Below are 16,316 nucleotides of genomic sequence, written 5' to 3'. Positions count from 1 at the left end.
TTGATTACTTTTAATAAAATAATCCATATCTTCCTGAAATAGTACCACTAGGCCGTCAGCGTTTAGACCAACGGTTTTGGCTTAATTTTTAAGAACATCTGTCGCCACTTTTCACCAGCGCCATCTTGCCCAGCAGTTGCAGCTCCATTGATAATGGCCGACCTTGTAAAATTTCTACGATAGAGAGGCTCAACGACCTTTACGTCATCAATTTCAGACCCCCTAGTATTTCTACTGATCCATGGGGAGCAGAGAATTCTTGAAGTTTTTATGTAATGTGCTAAAATTCATCAATCGGAATTTAACGACATAATAATTGAAACCAAGTCCGAATTTTATAAATATTTTATAAATCATTATACGTAAGAGCACACATCGGTTTTCTACTTGCATCCAAACCCCGATAAGGGCAGATCCACTCCCACAATAGATACTGTTTCCATAAGTATAGCCCGGGTTGCAGTCCGGCTCCATAGCGTAATCTACCTCCAAAACGTTTGATCTGCTGAATTGAATCCCTCTCATAGCATCCAAACAATCCTTTGCTTGCGTCGTTGCTAAACTATCGTGCAGACTAAGTGTTGATACCACCGTGGTAGAAGAGTATGGTACGCAGTGTAATTTTAGCCCCCCTCTGAGACTGTTCTTCCCATCCCACTCAATCCTCTTGACGAACGTGCCACTTGGGCAGTGCAACTCGACGGTATATCTGCCACAAGACTTAAGACTTGATATCCTGTTATCTAGGGCATCGTCAAGTTGATAAATTGCTGTTTCTGTTGTCCAAAACCATTCCCCGCCAGGTGGATCGTACTCATAGGCTTCAACACAGGAGCCGATATCGATTTTTAAGGATGAAACGAGATTAGCCATGAGGCCCAATTTTCCATGTGGAAACCCATCAAGGTCGTCGAAATAGGACCCTCTGCCTGAAAGTAAATGTTGAAGTGATATTTTGAATGTGGATGGGGGCATTCTAAAATAGACGAACCTGTGTATCCCGGATTTTCCCACACTGATACTTTGGTCCTGCAGTGAACCATTGTAACAATGATAAGTACCACGATGCACAATTTCTGCATGGTGTTATCCTTGTTTTTTACTATTTGATTGTTGTTGTTCGCTGGCGGTGAAAATATGTATGGCGATGAGAACAGTTTACTTTTATAGGGTAATGGGTCAGAAATTTTGGCTCCGATTAAATCCATAGGATTAATGCGCATATTATTTATCCTAGTGATTAGAAATGATTGAAGGCCTAATCACGGCTTAATGTGTATATATGTATTAATAAACATAAGCGTAAATATATAAGCGAATTTAAGCAACGAAGCGATGATGATGAAGAGAAATTCTTTGAAATTGGGAATATAATCCTGCACTTAATCTGCAAATATTGGCATCGATCATTTGGGTAATTCCAATGATCTAGCTTGGTCACTCTTCTCGGTAAATGCTGCTCGAGATTAATGTTGACGTGTCTACTTTCGACTAGAATTCGCATAAATAATTGTTGCTACGATTGAGCTTACATAACAAATTGATGAGGCATTGACTCGAATAATTAAATAAAACCAGGGATTCAGCTTGTGAATCAGATTTAGAGTTATGTAAACACTGGTTTAGATTCAAACTTTGGCTTGGCACTGCCAAAAAATATCCCTGCCAAGTTGGCAGGGATATTTCTCCAAGGGATTGATAGGTTTGAATGATCGTGATCAAGCAAAATTTGGAGTAACTTATTTTATTTAGGATTACATAGAAGATCTTGTGGAAAACGATGGCGCTTTTAACTTTGTCAATATTTCTAATGCTACATGCAATTCATTATTCGCAAGACATGCATAGAAAAATATGAAAAATTAAGAAAAAAATGAAAACAAGTAAGTTTATTATTGTGAAATCCCAAAGTAAACGTGCCTATCATCAGGTTTGAAGCGTATTCATGCAGAGACGATAGGAATTTCCGGAAATTTGTTTAATAAAATGTTCTACATTAAAGTGCTTTCTATTCCTACGTGATCTAAAGGACTACGATTATGTATTTAGATGATATACATCCGCATTGTTTTGTTAGGTGAGGATAATTTTAAGAATTTGAAGCTAAAACTTTTTAATGATTGCATATTTATATTTCTAATTTGATATATCAATTTACATACTTTCGTTTCTTATTTGACAAGAAACGCCAGTATTACATAACTGGCCCGAACTTAAGTCCATACTTTTTATCAAATTATACTTAATTTTAAAGTGTACATATTTTTGCGGGAAATATTTACCCGCATAAACTTAACGTCCACAGCAGTGACAGGTTTGTAACCCAAGGAACCCTCCTCTTCTTGTCCATCGGCGATTCCACCTTCGCGCTGGAAAAGGAAGTAATAATACAAGTTATTTATTACCAGATAAATGTTTTGAAAACATTAACTGTAATTTGTCATTTCGGGTCAGTTTTGGTAAGTCTGTAACGACTTAAGATCACCTTACGAACCCAAAACACGCCTTTTAACTTTGCAAGAAAAAATTATCTTAAAGTTGTTCATAAGCCTCGTTAAAAGTTTGTAAGTTTCATAAATTTATGCGGCTACGGATTTACGAAATCTGACGTAAAACGCCCAAAATATACAATTAAGGTTATGAACCTGGGCAAATGCTATCACGTCGACCTCGATTCGCCCAGCACGCCCAACCGTTTCCATCGGGACAATTCTGAGCTTCCACCGTGGTTGTCATGACAACCAAAACGGCAACGAGGAGGAAAGCAGCGATAATTTTCGAATTCATGGTTTACGTTTGTTGTATGATGTGATGTCTGATTTGGATATTCGCCACCATTTTATACCCAAAGATAATTTCTTGATTTTAAATTTATGAAATGCGTCATTTTCAACTGAAATATTTGTTGGATTCGTGGAAGGATTTTAATTGCATGGAAAATTTTCACTAATCAAATAACTGCCTAGATAAAAAAACGTTAGCAAGCAGTATGATACTTAAATCACGAGACTGCTATGCCATACACCAGACTTTATTTTATTTTCATGCAAACTAGTACGCAGAGTTTGCAGTATAATGAGTTGTTCGTATGAATTTGGCTGTTGTGCTGCGTATTTGTTGGTTTGGATTCGTATTCGTATTCATCCTTTTCTGCACTTATGGATGATAATACTAAGAATTAGTTCGAAATTGATACAATAATGACGATAGGAATTGTTCGATTGATTCATTAATGTATAGGCAAAAATGAACTAAGAATTTGTTACGCAGACATCAACCAACAAATGACAAGCATCAATTTATGTAGTTCCGTTTTCCAACATCATACATAAATACAGACGTGTATACAGACATATTTATTGTACACACTTAATTATGAATTATCAATTATTTGAATGAAGCATAATCCATACTTTCGAGTTTCTGAATATTTATGTACATAACTGCAGCATACTTATTACTACTTAAGTATTATAAATAACTAGCATTTAACCAACTTTAGGAATCACTTTTGTTATGGAATGACAACCGTTGCGACTTTATCGGGTTCCACATTTTCTGATTTTTCCTTATCTCGAAGATAGAACGGCTCCACGAGTTCAATTTCATGTCCATTATTACTATGCGTCCATCGAGAGCAATAAATTCTCGATTGTTTTATGAGTTTGGCTGAAATCAAAATACATATTTTCTGCAATTTCCAATTTTTTTCTCGGATTATTATTTTCATAAATCTTTAACTCACTGTGACTCTCAACTTCCAACCTTACTCCCACCATGGCATTTCCATCCGTACAATATGCACTTTTTTCCTCCGTCATTCCCGGCATGCAGTCTGGGTCGATGTCAGTGTCCACCTCCAAGTTGGCCTGTCTAGTGAACCGGATGCCTCTCACCGCCGTAAAACAATCCCGGGTTTCGGTCGCTTTCAAATTTGCGGGAGTGACATAAAGCACAATTGCGGCCGAGGTGGATTGGAACGACATGCAGTGTAATTTCAGTTTCAGCCCGTCCTTCAATTTGTGAACCTTATCCCACTCAATCCGCTTAACGAACGTGCCAGCTGGACATTTTAGGTCGACAATAGATCTGCCACATGACCGCATACTTGAGATTCTCTTGTCCATTCCGCTCTTAACGGGAAATGAGGCATAGTTTCTGGTGTCCGTCCAAAACCATTCTCCGCCAGGTGGATCGTCGTTGAAGGCCTCGACACAGGAGCCGATATCGATTTTGAAGGATGACATGCGATTATCGAAGGGGCCCAAGGTGCCATATATATACCCGTCAAGGTCGGGGAAATAACCCGATCTGCCTGAAAGTGAAAATTGTTTTGGTATTACTTGTTGAAGGGGGGGGGGGATGAAATTAATTGTTAAGGCAGAGTTGTATTCCGGTTTGAATTTGAATTTTTGTCTCAACTTTCCCTACTTGATGTATTAAAATTGGGAATTTGGAAACCCGATCTTTCGGCGCCTTGTTTATAAAATGCAAATTTTGTTGCGTCCAGAAATTTGAAAAGTTTTAGATTTGCAAAGTTAGGAGGTTCGAATTTTGATTTTTTTCTTCCATCAGAAAATATTTAATCTTTGAATCTGATTTTTTAAATATATTGTACTTATTATTTGTCATGGAAGAAAATAATCAAAATTGTAACCCCCAACCAACCTACCAACCTTTGCCAACCTGATAACTATAGATTTTTAGACGAATTAAAATTTTCGAGTTGTAAAAAAAACTGAACGGATATGAATAGGCTACAAAATCGACATTTGAATCTGGAAACTTGAGACGTAAAAAGTCAATTAAAAAACTGCAAGCAAGAGAACCTTAAGCAGACGAACCTTCGTATTTAGGCTCTTCCCACATTGTTATTTTGGTCGTGCAATGGACCGTGGTAACAATTGCGAGCACAATGATGTACAATTTTGACATTTTTAAAATATAGTTTTATGTATATATCTATTCTTATTATTTTCCCGTTCTTGATTGTTGGCTCTATTGCAATGAAGAGCACCCCAGACCAGTTCTCTTTTATAGGGACACTGCAACGGTAAAAAAATCGTGACTCAGCTTTAATCCAGACGATTAACGTGTTGCATATGCACATATCTCACCTAATCCTAATGATTAGAAATGATTGAAGGCATAATTATGGAATAACCTATATGTCAGCGTAAATCAGTGCGTTTAAACAAACGCGATGACGACAATGAAGAGAATTTCGTTGAAACATAATTTAACTGAATTGAGGTGAAATTCGTTTAAATTTGATCTTAATCCAGCACTTGATGTGTTCAGAAATTTGTTTGGGTAAATTCAACTTGATTGGTCACTTTTCACGGTAAACTAATCTTGACATATTTATGCTTGCTTGAAAAAGATTTAAGTGAATAATTGGTGATCATAATTAATTTTCTCAATTGCTGTCTAATAATGCGAAGGCTTAGAGTAATATGCATATAGTTTTGTTGTGGAATTGAGTCCGTGCAAAATAAATGCCCCGAGCAGCTGCATAAGTACTAATAGACAGTTGAATATAGTTCATAGCTTGATTTTATTTAAAAGTTAAAAAAATTGTCTCCTTATCAAATATTATAGGTTAATACTCAGATTATATGTACTTACATATTTTCATTAGCATAATTCCTTTAGCTGAAATTGTATAAACATTGCGCTTTCTACCTACATGTTTAGTTATCTTATAGATACATGGGGCAGCCATGGACGCAAAACTTATAACTTAAAATTATGCCCACTAATTGTTAATTACCCTGTTGCATTATCCGTTACAACTAGAACCTTTGGTTTCGAATGATTTTGTCGTATACAAATGATTTCTTTCTTATTCGTCCGTACCTTAATTCTAAGTCGCATTTTCCTGTGATGCCTGCACTTTTCGACACTTTTAGTAAATCTTGCCCAAATCAGTCTAACCCTTTTCGTGATATTTGCCCTATTGTATTTCACATACTCGATGACCGCCAGGCAGAAACATGCCGCTAGACATGTGACGAGTAGAATGAAAATGGTTTGAATACTACCGCCAAGTTTGACCACCTGAAATGAACTTGCTTTATGATGAATCAAAAAGTTGAGCTATAGAAATATGCAAAACCCGTGCCAATTCTAATAACTCTCCTAATGCTATCACTTTTGGAGTCCACAAAGCTCCTCAGCCCGGGTTCTTAGCACCCTTAGCTATAGTCGCCCTCGTATTGTGGGTTCGAATGGAAGAGTGACCGATATGCAGAAATGAAGACGAGACAAGCAACGATTTAAGAGATGAGAAAGAAATGCCGATTAAGAAACGAATACTGGTTTAAGTTTAACGAATGCTTGCCCGGAGAATAAGTAGTGCTCAGCTTGGTTGACGATTGAGTTGAAGGAGAAATGAATAGAATTTAGATAAGAGACTAATTTGAATGAAAATACCTGATTTATCGGACACGGAGTCTAATTTGTACGCAGAACGAAGCTAACCCTATCGAGGCAAGGTAGCCGTGCGGTTGATAAGGCGAGGTAGCCTTACAACACCGTAGATTTGTTGGTATATGTATATAGGGTTGGTTACCTTGTATGGGGTGATTGGGTGTATCACCACCACAGTGCGTGTCGTGTCGTGTCGGGTATGGTAGCCCAGGCTTTTTGTCTCAAGGTCGAAACGCGAGCCCAGAATGTTGCTTGCGTTCGCTGAGTACTCGATTGAAACATGACTCCACAAACGGAGAACTCTTTGCAAGAATAAGTTGTCTAAATTACTGCAAATTACAACTTGAAAAATATAAGTTTGAATAGAGGAATTGTTGGAGAGGATGATGGTGCATCCGGAATTTCTAAATGATGAGTGGTTATCGAGATAATTGGGAAAAACCTAATTACGAGAATATGTATGTATTTGGTATTGGGCTAAAGCTATACGTAACCTCTCTGAGCACCACAAAACCCCCCGTTTTAAGCCATGACTTTGTTTTTATTAACATCAATCAAAAATAAACTTTTATGACAACATTTTGTAATTTCTAATATTAAGAATATTAAGCGAAATTACTGTTAACTTGGAATTTGAAACAGTACAATACTGGAAAAGTAATATGATTCAACTGAATATAACTCAAAAATGATAAGTTAATTGAACTAATTTGAGAACAATGCTAACTTGTAGCAAGAACGAGAATGTGACTCAATGGTTGAGCTTGAAATAAGACTATAATTATGAAAGCTTTTTTTTTTGGTAACTAAAATAAATGTATCTTAGTTCGAACTAGCATTGAAGTGGTCTGACTGATTCGTCGATGAAGTAAAGTTTTAGTCGGGGGTAATCTCCATTGGTTCCAAGGGGAAATTGGGAGAAAGTGGTCCGGTGTCCATATCTTGGGGTCCATTTTTGTCGAATTCAGCCAAAGAGGTCGCAGATGACTGAAGAAAATGCTCGATCCTCTCATTGTCCGACTCTACAACGGTTTCGTGCTCTATCGCCTCTTTGCTACGTCGGCGCTTATGTTTGTGGCGACGTGAATGTTTGTCTTTTTTATTGGTGGTTAGGGACTGACTTGGTGATTGTACTGCAGGCTCTTTGAAAGTAACTTTTTTAGCTTTGTCTTTCCTCCCTTTTGGCTTCTCGATCTCCTTAACCAATTTTAGGAGAGGTTTTGCCATAATTGATTTGAGCGAGTTTGAGGTTGGATTGATGGGATTGGACTCTGGTAAATTCGGCAGTACTTTGTGTCGCTCATCACGCGGTGTCACTTTGGTGGGTGGCTCGAACATTGGTATCGTCGCGGAGAGTTGTCGTCTTTCAGCTTGGGCTTTTGCTCGAGCTAATTCATTATGAATATTTGTTGTTGAGGTGGCTTGTGATTTGTTGCCACTTGGGTCCTCGACACTAGTTGAGATTTGTCGTGGACGTTTGTGGAGTGAAAGCTCGTGGAGAAAATTGTGAATTTGGTTATTTGGTAAGCCGAGTGCTGGTTTGGGCTGGTATTTTGTTGTGTGAGGTTGGGGTTCAATCTCGTTCATTGATGAGAGTTGCACAGTTTTCTGTAGCAAATTGCCCCAATTATCGAAGACTTTGGCAATTTTCACTCGGCGTGGTTGGTATGGGAATTGTGGGTTGTCGAGGGAGTCAATGGGCTGTGAGGAGTCAGCGGTTGTTGGGCGACTGACTTTGTCGTCGTGGTCGTAGATCATATCGGCTGGACTGTTGTAGGAGCGGGTTTGGATGCTTGCTCCGCCGGTTCGATACATTGACGCTAGGTACTTGGGGGTCATTTTGATCGTTGCTACTCGAGGGTAGTTTGGCTTTGCCCATGGTCTGTTTAGTTGACTTGGTTGGTGCGATTGGTACTGGCGTGACTTTTGTACGAGTTTGGACATGAGATCGAGATCGATTGGATTTTTTTGTTGCTGTTGGGGAAGAGCATTTGGTATCGCTGGCCGTTGATAATTTGCTGGTGTCGGGTGGTAGGACCGGAAGAACGGATGACGGAAGTCCGGGAGATACCGTGGTGGAGGTGGCAGGAGACATGGACGGAGTGGACGCTGCACCATCGGAATTCTCATCAGTGGAATTGGTGGGTTGGTCGACGGCCTTGGTTGAGGTGCCATTCTGATTCTTTGAGTTTGGTAGCTCTGTGTCAGAATTAAAAGGTTTTAACTCTGACACGTGCTTAATTCCGTACGAATTACCCTCCATGTCCGACAACTCATATAATGTACGACTTATGGTTTTCGAAATTAAAAATGGGCCTTCCCATCGTTTTGCAAGGCTTGCGGTAATGCCTTTAGCGGCGTTAGACAAGACATGGGTTCGTCTGTAAACGCTATCTCCAATCGAAAATCTTTTATCTCGTTTCCCTATGTTATAGTAAGATTGATAAGTTGCTTGAGCATCCAACATATTCTCGCGTGCCACAGCTAAAATTGTATCGACTTGTTTACTTATTTTCCCCCATGGCCATCTCGGAATTTGTTGGGTTGGTAAATTGAATTCATTGTCGAAAGGGGTTCTTAATTCTCGAAAGAAATTTAAGAAAGCTGGAGTAAACTGGGTGGTAGAGTTTACTGCAGTACGCAAAGCGAAAGCTAACTCATCTAAGTGCTTGTCCCAATCTTTCATTTTTGATGTCGTTGCTATAATCATGGTTTTTATGGTTCGGTTGTAGCGTTCCGTCTGATTTGCCTGTGGGTGATAAGGTGGAGTTTGAAAAATTCTTATTCCTAACCACGCGCAAAAGCCAATGTACTCTTTCGACGTGAATTGAGTACCTTGATCGCTCAAAAGTGTTTTTGGAATTCCCCATCGGCAAAATAATTTCCATAATCTGTTTATTACTGCGGAAGTGGTAGCGGTTCGCAGTGGAAAGAGTTCGACCCATTTCGTAAAATAATCCACCACGACTAAAAGATGACTATTCTGACTACTTGACGTTGTGTAGGGTCCCATGAGATCTAAGGTGACTAAATCCCAAGGGGCCTCTGCCGAAACAGAGGAAGCTAAACCTGCTTTTCCTAGAGATGGAATTTTAGTTTCCTGACAGTCGTGACACGACGTTACGAATTTTGCAATGTCCCTACGCATATCTTTCCAAAAGCAACGTTGGGCTACTCTGTGGTAAGTTTTCGCAGTACCTAAATGACCGGCTATGGTACCTGTGTGAAATACGTCGATGACTTTTTTAACTAACGACTCTGGGATCCATATTCGAAGTGACTCGTCACCATCAGCCCATGGTTGATTTACTGGAGCTACTCGTCTCATTAAAATCCCGTCTCGAATTTCGGAAGATTTTGCTTGTCGCTGTATTTTTTGTGCTGAAGATTGGTCTGGTGGTAACTCGTCGTTGAGAAGAAAATGGATTAACGGACCTAGCTCGTAGTCGGCGTTTTGTTCTTGCTCAACTGATATTTTATTAATTGAGCTCGAATCGTCTCCATACAAACATGTTGCGGATCTGGACAGAGCATCGGCCATTTGATTATGTTTGCCCTTCCGGTAGACAATTTCATAATCGAACGATTGTAACTCGAGGGCCCATCTAGCAAGTCTACCCGCAGGTTCCTTAATCCTTTTCAACCATTTCAAAGCTTGATGGTCGGTCTCGATGGTGAAGTGAGTATACTCAATGTAACCACGGAACTTTTTTACACCGAAAATTACGGCTAGACATTCTAATTCAGTAATTGTATAGTTTCTCTCGGCTGGAAACAGGAGCCTACTAGTGAAGTAGATAGGATGTCTCTTCCCGTCCATTTCCTGTAGTAAGCATGCAGCTATTCCTTCTAAGCTAGCGTCGGTCTGGATGATGAAGGGTTTGTTGAGGTCGGGCAACGCTAAGTTGGTTGTCACTACAAGTTCAGTTTTAAGAAGTTTAAATGCCTCATCAGCAGCGAGATTCCATTTAAATTTTGCATCCTTTTTCAGCAAAGCAAATAATGGTTTTGCTTTCTGGCTAAACTGCTCATAAAATTGACGATAAAACCCAATAAAACCCAGAAACCGTCTAACAGTTTTGACATCGTGAGGGCGTGGGTACTCTTTTAGAGCTTTGACCTTTTGTGGATCAGGGAGGACTTTGCCATCGCTGACAATGAAACCGAGATATTCAATTGTAGTCTGAGCTAATTGGAGCTTATTTGGATTGATAGTGAGACCGGCGTCTCTTAATCTTGTAAGAACCTTTCTCAAGTGTTCGAGATGATCCAAGAAGCAAGTCGAATAGACGAGTAAATCGTCCATGTATGGCATTGTAATGTCGTATTTTAAATCGCCGAGCACATTATCAATCATCCTTTGAAAAGCGGCGCCAGCGTTCTTGAGTCCCATTGACATAACTTTGAATCTGAATAATCCGACGCCTGGGACGATGAACGCTGTTTTGTCCCTATCCTTTGGATCGATTTTAATTTGATAGTATCCGCTGCAGAGATCGAAAACACTGAAGTATTTGGATTTGCCAAGATGTGCGAGCATATGGTCAATTCTATTTAGCGGATACTTGTCGGCATCTACAAGATCATTGAGAGGAGAGTAATCGACACAAAGACGCCAACCGCCGTGCTTTTTGGGTCTTAGTACGACTGGAAACGCCCAAGGGCCGGAACATGGTTCTATTATGTCATCATCGAGTAATTGTTGAACTTTGTCCTGAAGAATTTTTCTTTTCGCTGAAGTCATAGGACGAGCTTGGCAAGTTATGGGCCTAGCATTACCCGTTGGAATGTCAAACTCATAACTTTCGCAAAATCCTGGTTTTGTTGAAAATACCTCCTTGAATTCTGTCAGGACATCTAGTAATTGAGCTTTTTCCTTCTTACTAACCTTGCAGCGCTGAACTATTTCATGAAGAGAAGGAGTTTCACTAACGAGGGTCTCGTCGCTAAACCTAACTTTCTTTGGAATTTTGTCGAATGGAATCTCTTCTTGGGGTTCAGCCCCCATTGTCCATCCTTTACTATGAACGCCCATCTCAGCAGCACGCAGAAAATTCCTTCCTAATATAATTGGATATGGAGCAGAGTTGATGATCCTAAATTTTTGCCTGCGAATGTGACCTTTCCATCGAATTGTCAATACTACTTCCTCGGAACTATCACACGTACCATGAAGAATTCTGATTGTTGTGAAATTTTGAGTGATTTTAATTTTTCGTTCTCGAACTAAATCTACAACTTCGTTACTAATTACGCAGCCAGAAGAACCAGTATCTAATAATGCAGGAAATTGTTCTTCTAAAATTTCTACTAAAACTATTGGTGTAGTGTCGCGAGATGGAGTGGCGACAATAGAAGTTTCGCCCCCTTGGTCTACTCCTTGCGAGACCCGGGGCCCTTGTAGTTTAAAGGGTGAGGGCAGAATTTTCGAATATGTCCGGTACCGTTACAGTTGTAGCAAGTAACAGTGTCGGACTTTGGACTCGGTGAACGAGTGAAAGTTCTTGGCCGTGGAGATTGTGAGCGCTCGGTACTACTACCAGATTTGGATCTTTCACCAGAGAAAGACCGTCTGTGTCTCTCTTCCCTATCACGAGGTCTACCGCGCTCGTTTGCCGCAGGAGCATGATGATGGTAACGGAAGGGATCGAGAGCAGCGAAACGCAATCTAGTGTCAGCAGAAGACGATCTGGCAGGGCCTAGCGAGACTACAGTTTCGTCCCTACGATTCTCCTGTCTCTGCTTGTACGCTGGGTGCCATGCTAAGCTAGGTTCAAGTGACCTTTCTGCTGTTGGTGGTGGCGTGTAAGTCCTAAATCGTTTTAGCAGACCTTGAGCTTCATGAGCAGCGTCAGCCAAGTCTTGTAGAGTGTTGAAATCTCTATTGCTCATTACCCACTTGTACTCAGGATGCATATTTTCTAGCACCGTCTTTATGCGTTGTCGTTGGGGAGTTTGGGGATCAAGACGCTGGTAGTATGTATTGATTGCGTAGATGAATGCTGTAAGTGGTTCATCTACTCCTTGTGTTCGCTTTTCTACTTCCCTCTTCAGGTCAGCCATGTACTCGACGGTTTGGAATTCTTTTCTGAACGCATCTTGGAAACTATCCATGTCCGGAAAATCGCCGTGAAATTCGAACCATCGGTAGGCATGCCCTTTCATTGCATGACGAAGGACTTGGGTTAAAATGACCAGTGAACGCAGTTGCTAATTGGTATTTTTAAAATTCTTCAAGAAAATCGAAAGGAGTTTTCTTATCGGCTGCTCCACTGTATGTCGGTATCGTGATATCGCTGGTCTTGAGCAAAGGTCGTAAGTGCGGATTGAGACCAGGTTGCTGTTGTCGATTCGGTGGAGGATTGGCAGGTCCTAGAATCAGATTTTGAGGCCTTGCTGCCGCTGGAATGTGTGGCGCAGCAGCTTGTGCGATCATTTGGAACATTGGATGTTGAGGACCTGCGCCCATTAATTGTTGCAGCATTGATCTGGCAATTTGATCCGCGGTGGGAAAAACTGGAAGTGCTGGAGCGATAGGAATGTCCGCGGCAGCATTGGGACCATTATTCACGGGTTGTGGGTTATTCGGTGCGGCCTGTTGCTGGTCATTATTTTGCCCTGAGTCTTGCGAGTCATCAGCCACGGACGCTTGTGCTCTACCTCTTCGCCCAGTCATGATGACTTCAAATGAATGGATCGACTATTCTACTCTAATTATCGCCCAAGAATGCGAACGGAGATGACGCGACTAAATGATTTACTTAACTCGACCAAACCTTGCGGACCGAAAGAATTAATATTTACAGACATATTTAACTATCCTAAGGAAGAAAATTCTAACGAGATAACTAAATTTGAGAACTCTAGCTACCACGATAGAACATAAACTGACGAAAATACCCTTTTCTCAACAAAGTAAGTGTCAGAAGTCCAGGAATGATTTTGGGAGGTTCACTCTAACCCTGCGCCGGTCGTGACGCCCGACCCTGAAACGAGGTTGAAGCCCCTCAGTCAAGGATCCTCTGATGCTTCACGTCTTCGAATCCCTGCCACGGCGTGCGGCACCGCTCCACAATTAATGTCGAGGATTATTCGCAGCAATGTCACCAGTTACTTGTAATCCCTGCCACGGCGTGCGGCACCGCTCCACGGAGAGATTAATTTACCTCGTCGTAATGAACTACTCTCCCTAGCGATACGCACACACCACTCGATAGATTGATTTTGCTAGCTAATAAGAACTAAAAAGTTGATCAGGCTCTTAATTCCTATTCTATAGATCCCGGACAAGCCCCCACATATGATGAATCAAAAAGTTGAGCTATAGAAATATGCAAAACCCGTGCCAATTCTAATAACTCTCCTAATGCTATCACTTTTGGAGTCCACAAAGCTCCTCAGCCCGGGTTCTTAGCACCCTTAGCTATAGTCGCCCTCGTATTGTGGGTTCGAATGGAAGAGTGACCGATATGCAGAAATGAAGACGAGACAAGCAACGATTTAAGAGATGAGAAAGAAATGCCGATTAAGAAACGAATACTGGTTTAAGTTTAACGAATGCTTGCCCGGAGAATAAGTAGTGCTCAGCTTGGTTGACGATTGAGTTGAAGGAGAAATGAATAGAATTTAGATAAGAGACTAATTTGAATGAAAATACCTGATTTATCGGACACGGAGTCTAATTTGTACGCAGAACGAAGCTAACCCTATCGAGGCAAGGTAGCCGTGCGGTTGATAAGGCGAGGTAGCCTTACAACACCGTAGATTTGTTGGTATATGTATATAGGGTTGGTTACCTTGTATGGGGTGATTGGGTGTATCACCACCACAGTGCGTGTCGTGTCGTGTCGGGTATGGTAGCCCAGGCTTTTTGTCTCAAGGTCGAAACGCGAGCCCAGAATGTTGCTTGCGTTCGCTGAGTACTCGATTGAAACATGACTCCACAAACGGAGAACTCTTTGCAAGAATAAGTTGTCTAAATTACTGCAAATTACAACTTGAAAAATATAAGTTTGAATAGAGGAATTGTTGGAGAGGATGATGGTGCATCCGGAATTTCTAAATGATGAGTGGTTATCGAGATAATTGGGAAAAACCTAATTACGAGAATATGTATGTATTTGGTATTGGGCTAAAGCTATACGTAACCTCTCTGAGCACCACAGCTTCATACCGAAATTTTTCACGGTCAAGCTCCCTTTCGCGTAGTATTGTCGCGTTCTGCCTTATCTGGCTAGACACCAGATTGTAAATCCCTGAACTCAAAAACAATCTTAGATATTGTAGCATATGTGATTCCCGCCAAACCAGAAGGCTAAATCCGACCGGGATTTGAAAAATTATTTTATTTCCGCGATACCATTTTTTAGCGGGATATTTTCTCTTCAGATGGTCATAATAGGTGACGACCTCACTCGAAGGTCCGCCATAAGCGGATCGGTCACATTGCAATAGCTCCTCCTCAATGACTCGATTTACCCCCGTGGTGGTTATTTTATTGTTTAAAAGTGTTAACTTCCCCGGATACCAGCGAATCTTTGGATTCGTCAAGGAATACATTAATCGTAATAAATGAGGTGAATATGGCAAATTAAACATGTGATTATGGTAAACATTGCGGTAAAAATAGTCTCCAAATTGGTAATTTATATAAAGACTAGTCTCTTAAGCCCGCAATGCGGGCTCTAAGCAAAACGATTCTATTTAGTTTAGCGACACAGATGTCTGCTGAATAATTGTTATACATTTACATTCACACAGAGCAAAGGAGCGTGGACTTGACTGTCACGTTGTATAGGATGATGTGTAATAATACAGTTCGTCACGATTCTAAAGGGTGTGACGACCAAAAACGTTTCGTCACGACTCCAACGGGCGTGACTACGAAAGACGTGTCACGACTCTAAAGGGTGTAGCACGTAAAACGTTCCGTCGGGACTCTAAAGGCTGTGGACACGAAGAACGTGCTGTCACGACTCTAAAGGGTGTGACCACCAAAAACGTTCAGTCGCGACTCTAAAGGGGGTGACCACGAAAAACGTCCAGTCACAACTCTAAGGGGTGTGGCCACGTATAACGTTCAGTCACGCCTCTAAAGGGTGCGACGACTAAAAGCGTTCTAAAGGGTGTGAGCACGTAAATCGTTGTCACGAATCTGAGGGGTACGTCCAGATCAAGAGTTTAAGCGTAGTCGATTCCAAGGAGTGTTCAATTGTTCTAACGTTTTAAAACCGGTTAGGCACTTGAAGCGAAAGCCCTCTAGCCGGCGGGAAACAACCTCTGAAAAACAACCAATAACCGTAACGTGGCGCTGGTAGGTAATTTAAATTGGTAATACCCAGGTGAAGAGTCAAGTCTGGTGGGTGTGCCCAGGTCACCGGTCAAGTGTAAACTCAGGGGGGTGTGCCCAGGTCACAGGTCACATGTCAAGTCTAGTGGGTGTGCCCAGGTCACAGGTCAAGTGTCAAGTCTTGTGGGTGTGCCCAGGTCACAGGTCACATGTCAAGTCTAGTGGGTGTGCCCAGGTCACAGGTGACATGTCAAGTCTGGTGGGTGTGCCCAGGTCACAGGTCACATGTCAAGTCTAGTGGGTGTGCCCAGGTCACAGGTCAAGTGTCAAGTATAGTGGGTGCGCCTAGATCACAGGTCAAATGTCAAGTCTAGTGGGTGTGCCCAGGTCACAGGTCAAATGTCAAGTCTAGTGGGTGTGCCCAGGTCACAGGCCAAATGTCAAGTAAAGGGTGTGTTTCGTTGTTCTCGTGTTCGTCAACGTTTTTGGAACGTTTTGCTACTTTAGCGAAAAACGCCCTCTAGAAAAGAAAAATGCAACATAGTGCCCAAACTGCCGCTAGGTGACGTTAGCTTGGACAATGTGAGACACGTGT

The 16,316-nt window shown here is 41.2% G+C and overlaps 2 protein-coding genes across 2 annotated transcripts; both read right to left on the bottom strand.

Annotated features, from left to right (window-relative positions):
* Positions 1–54: 54 nt before the first annotated feature.
* On the bottom strand, positions 55–2,825 carry LOC110857291. Its single transcript, XM_035857948.1, has 2 exons — positions 2,646–2,825; positions 55–2,369 (listed from the first exon to the last, which is right to left on the bottom strand). The coding sequence occupies exon 2, from the start codon at positions 973–975 to the stop codon at positions 232–234; it is 744 nt and encodes a 247-aa protein (XP_035713841.1). The 5' UTR covers positions 976–2,369; positions 2,646–2,825; the 3' UTR covers positions 55–231.
* Positions 2,826–3,416: 591 nt separating this feature from the next.
* On the bottom strand, positions 3,417–4,991 carry LOC110857330. The gene is made up of 3 exons (XM_022105941.2): positions 4,845–4,991; positions 3,746–4,315; positions 3,417–3,669 (listed from the first exon to the last, which is right to left on the bottom strand). The coding sequence occupies exons 1-3, from the start codon at positions 4,933–4,935 to the stop codon at positions 3,515–3,517; spliced, it is 816 nt and encodes a 271-aa protein (XP_021961633.2). The 5' UTR covers positions 4,936–4,991; the 3' UTR covers positions 3,417–3,514.
* Between the last annotated feature and the right edge of the window lie 11,325 nt (positions 4,992–16,316).

Source organism: Folsomia candida, unplaced genomic scaffold, assembly GCF_002217175.1.
Source record: "Folsomia candida strain VU population unplaced genomic scaffold, ASM221717v1 Fcan01_Sc018, whole genome shotgun sequence".
Lineage (NCBI taxonomy): Eukaryota > Metazoa > Arthropoda > Collembola > Entomobryomorpha > Isotomidae > Folsomia > Folsomia candida.
The sequence above is the reverse complement of the archived record's forward strand: the minus strand, read 5'-3'. Positions and strand labels throughout refer to the sequence as shown.

Coding starts and splice junctions, on each gene's coding strand:
- LOC110857330 (XM_022105941.2), bottom strand. CDS start 4,935: ATGTCAAAATTGTACATCATTGTGCTCGCAATTGTTACCACGGTCCAT. Junction 4,316..4,844: donor GGAAGAGCCTAAATACGAAG/GTTCGTCTGCTT, acceptor TTTCACTTTCAG/GCAGATCGGGTTATTTCCCC. Junction 3,670..3,745: donor GTTGGAAGTTGAGAGTCACA/GTGAGTTAAAGA, acceptor TTTTGATTTCAG/CCAAACTCATAAAACAATCG.
- LOC110857291 (XM_035857948.1), bottom strand. CDS start 975: ATGCCCCCATCCACATTCAAAATATCACTTCAACATTTACTTTCAGGC.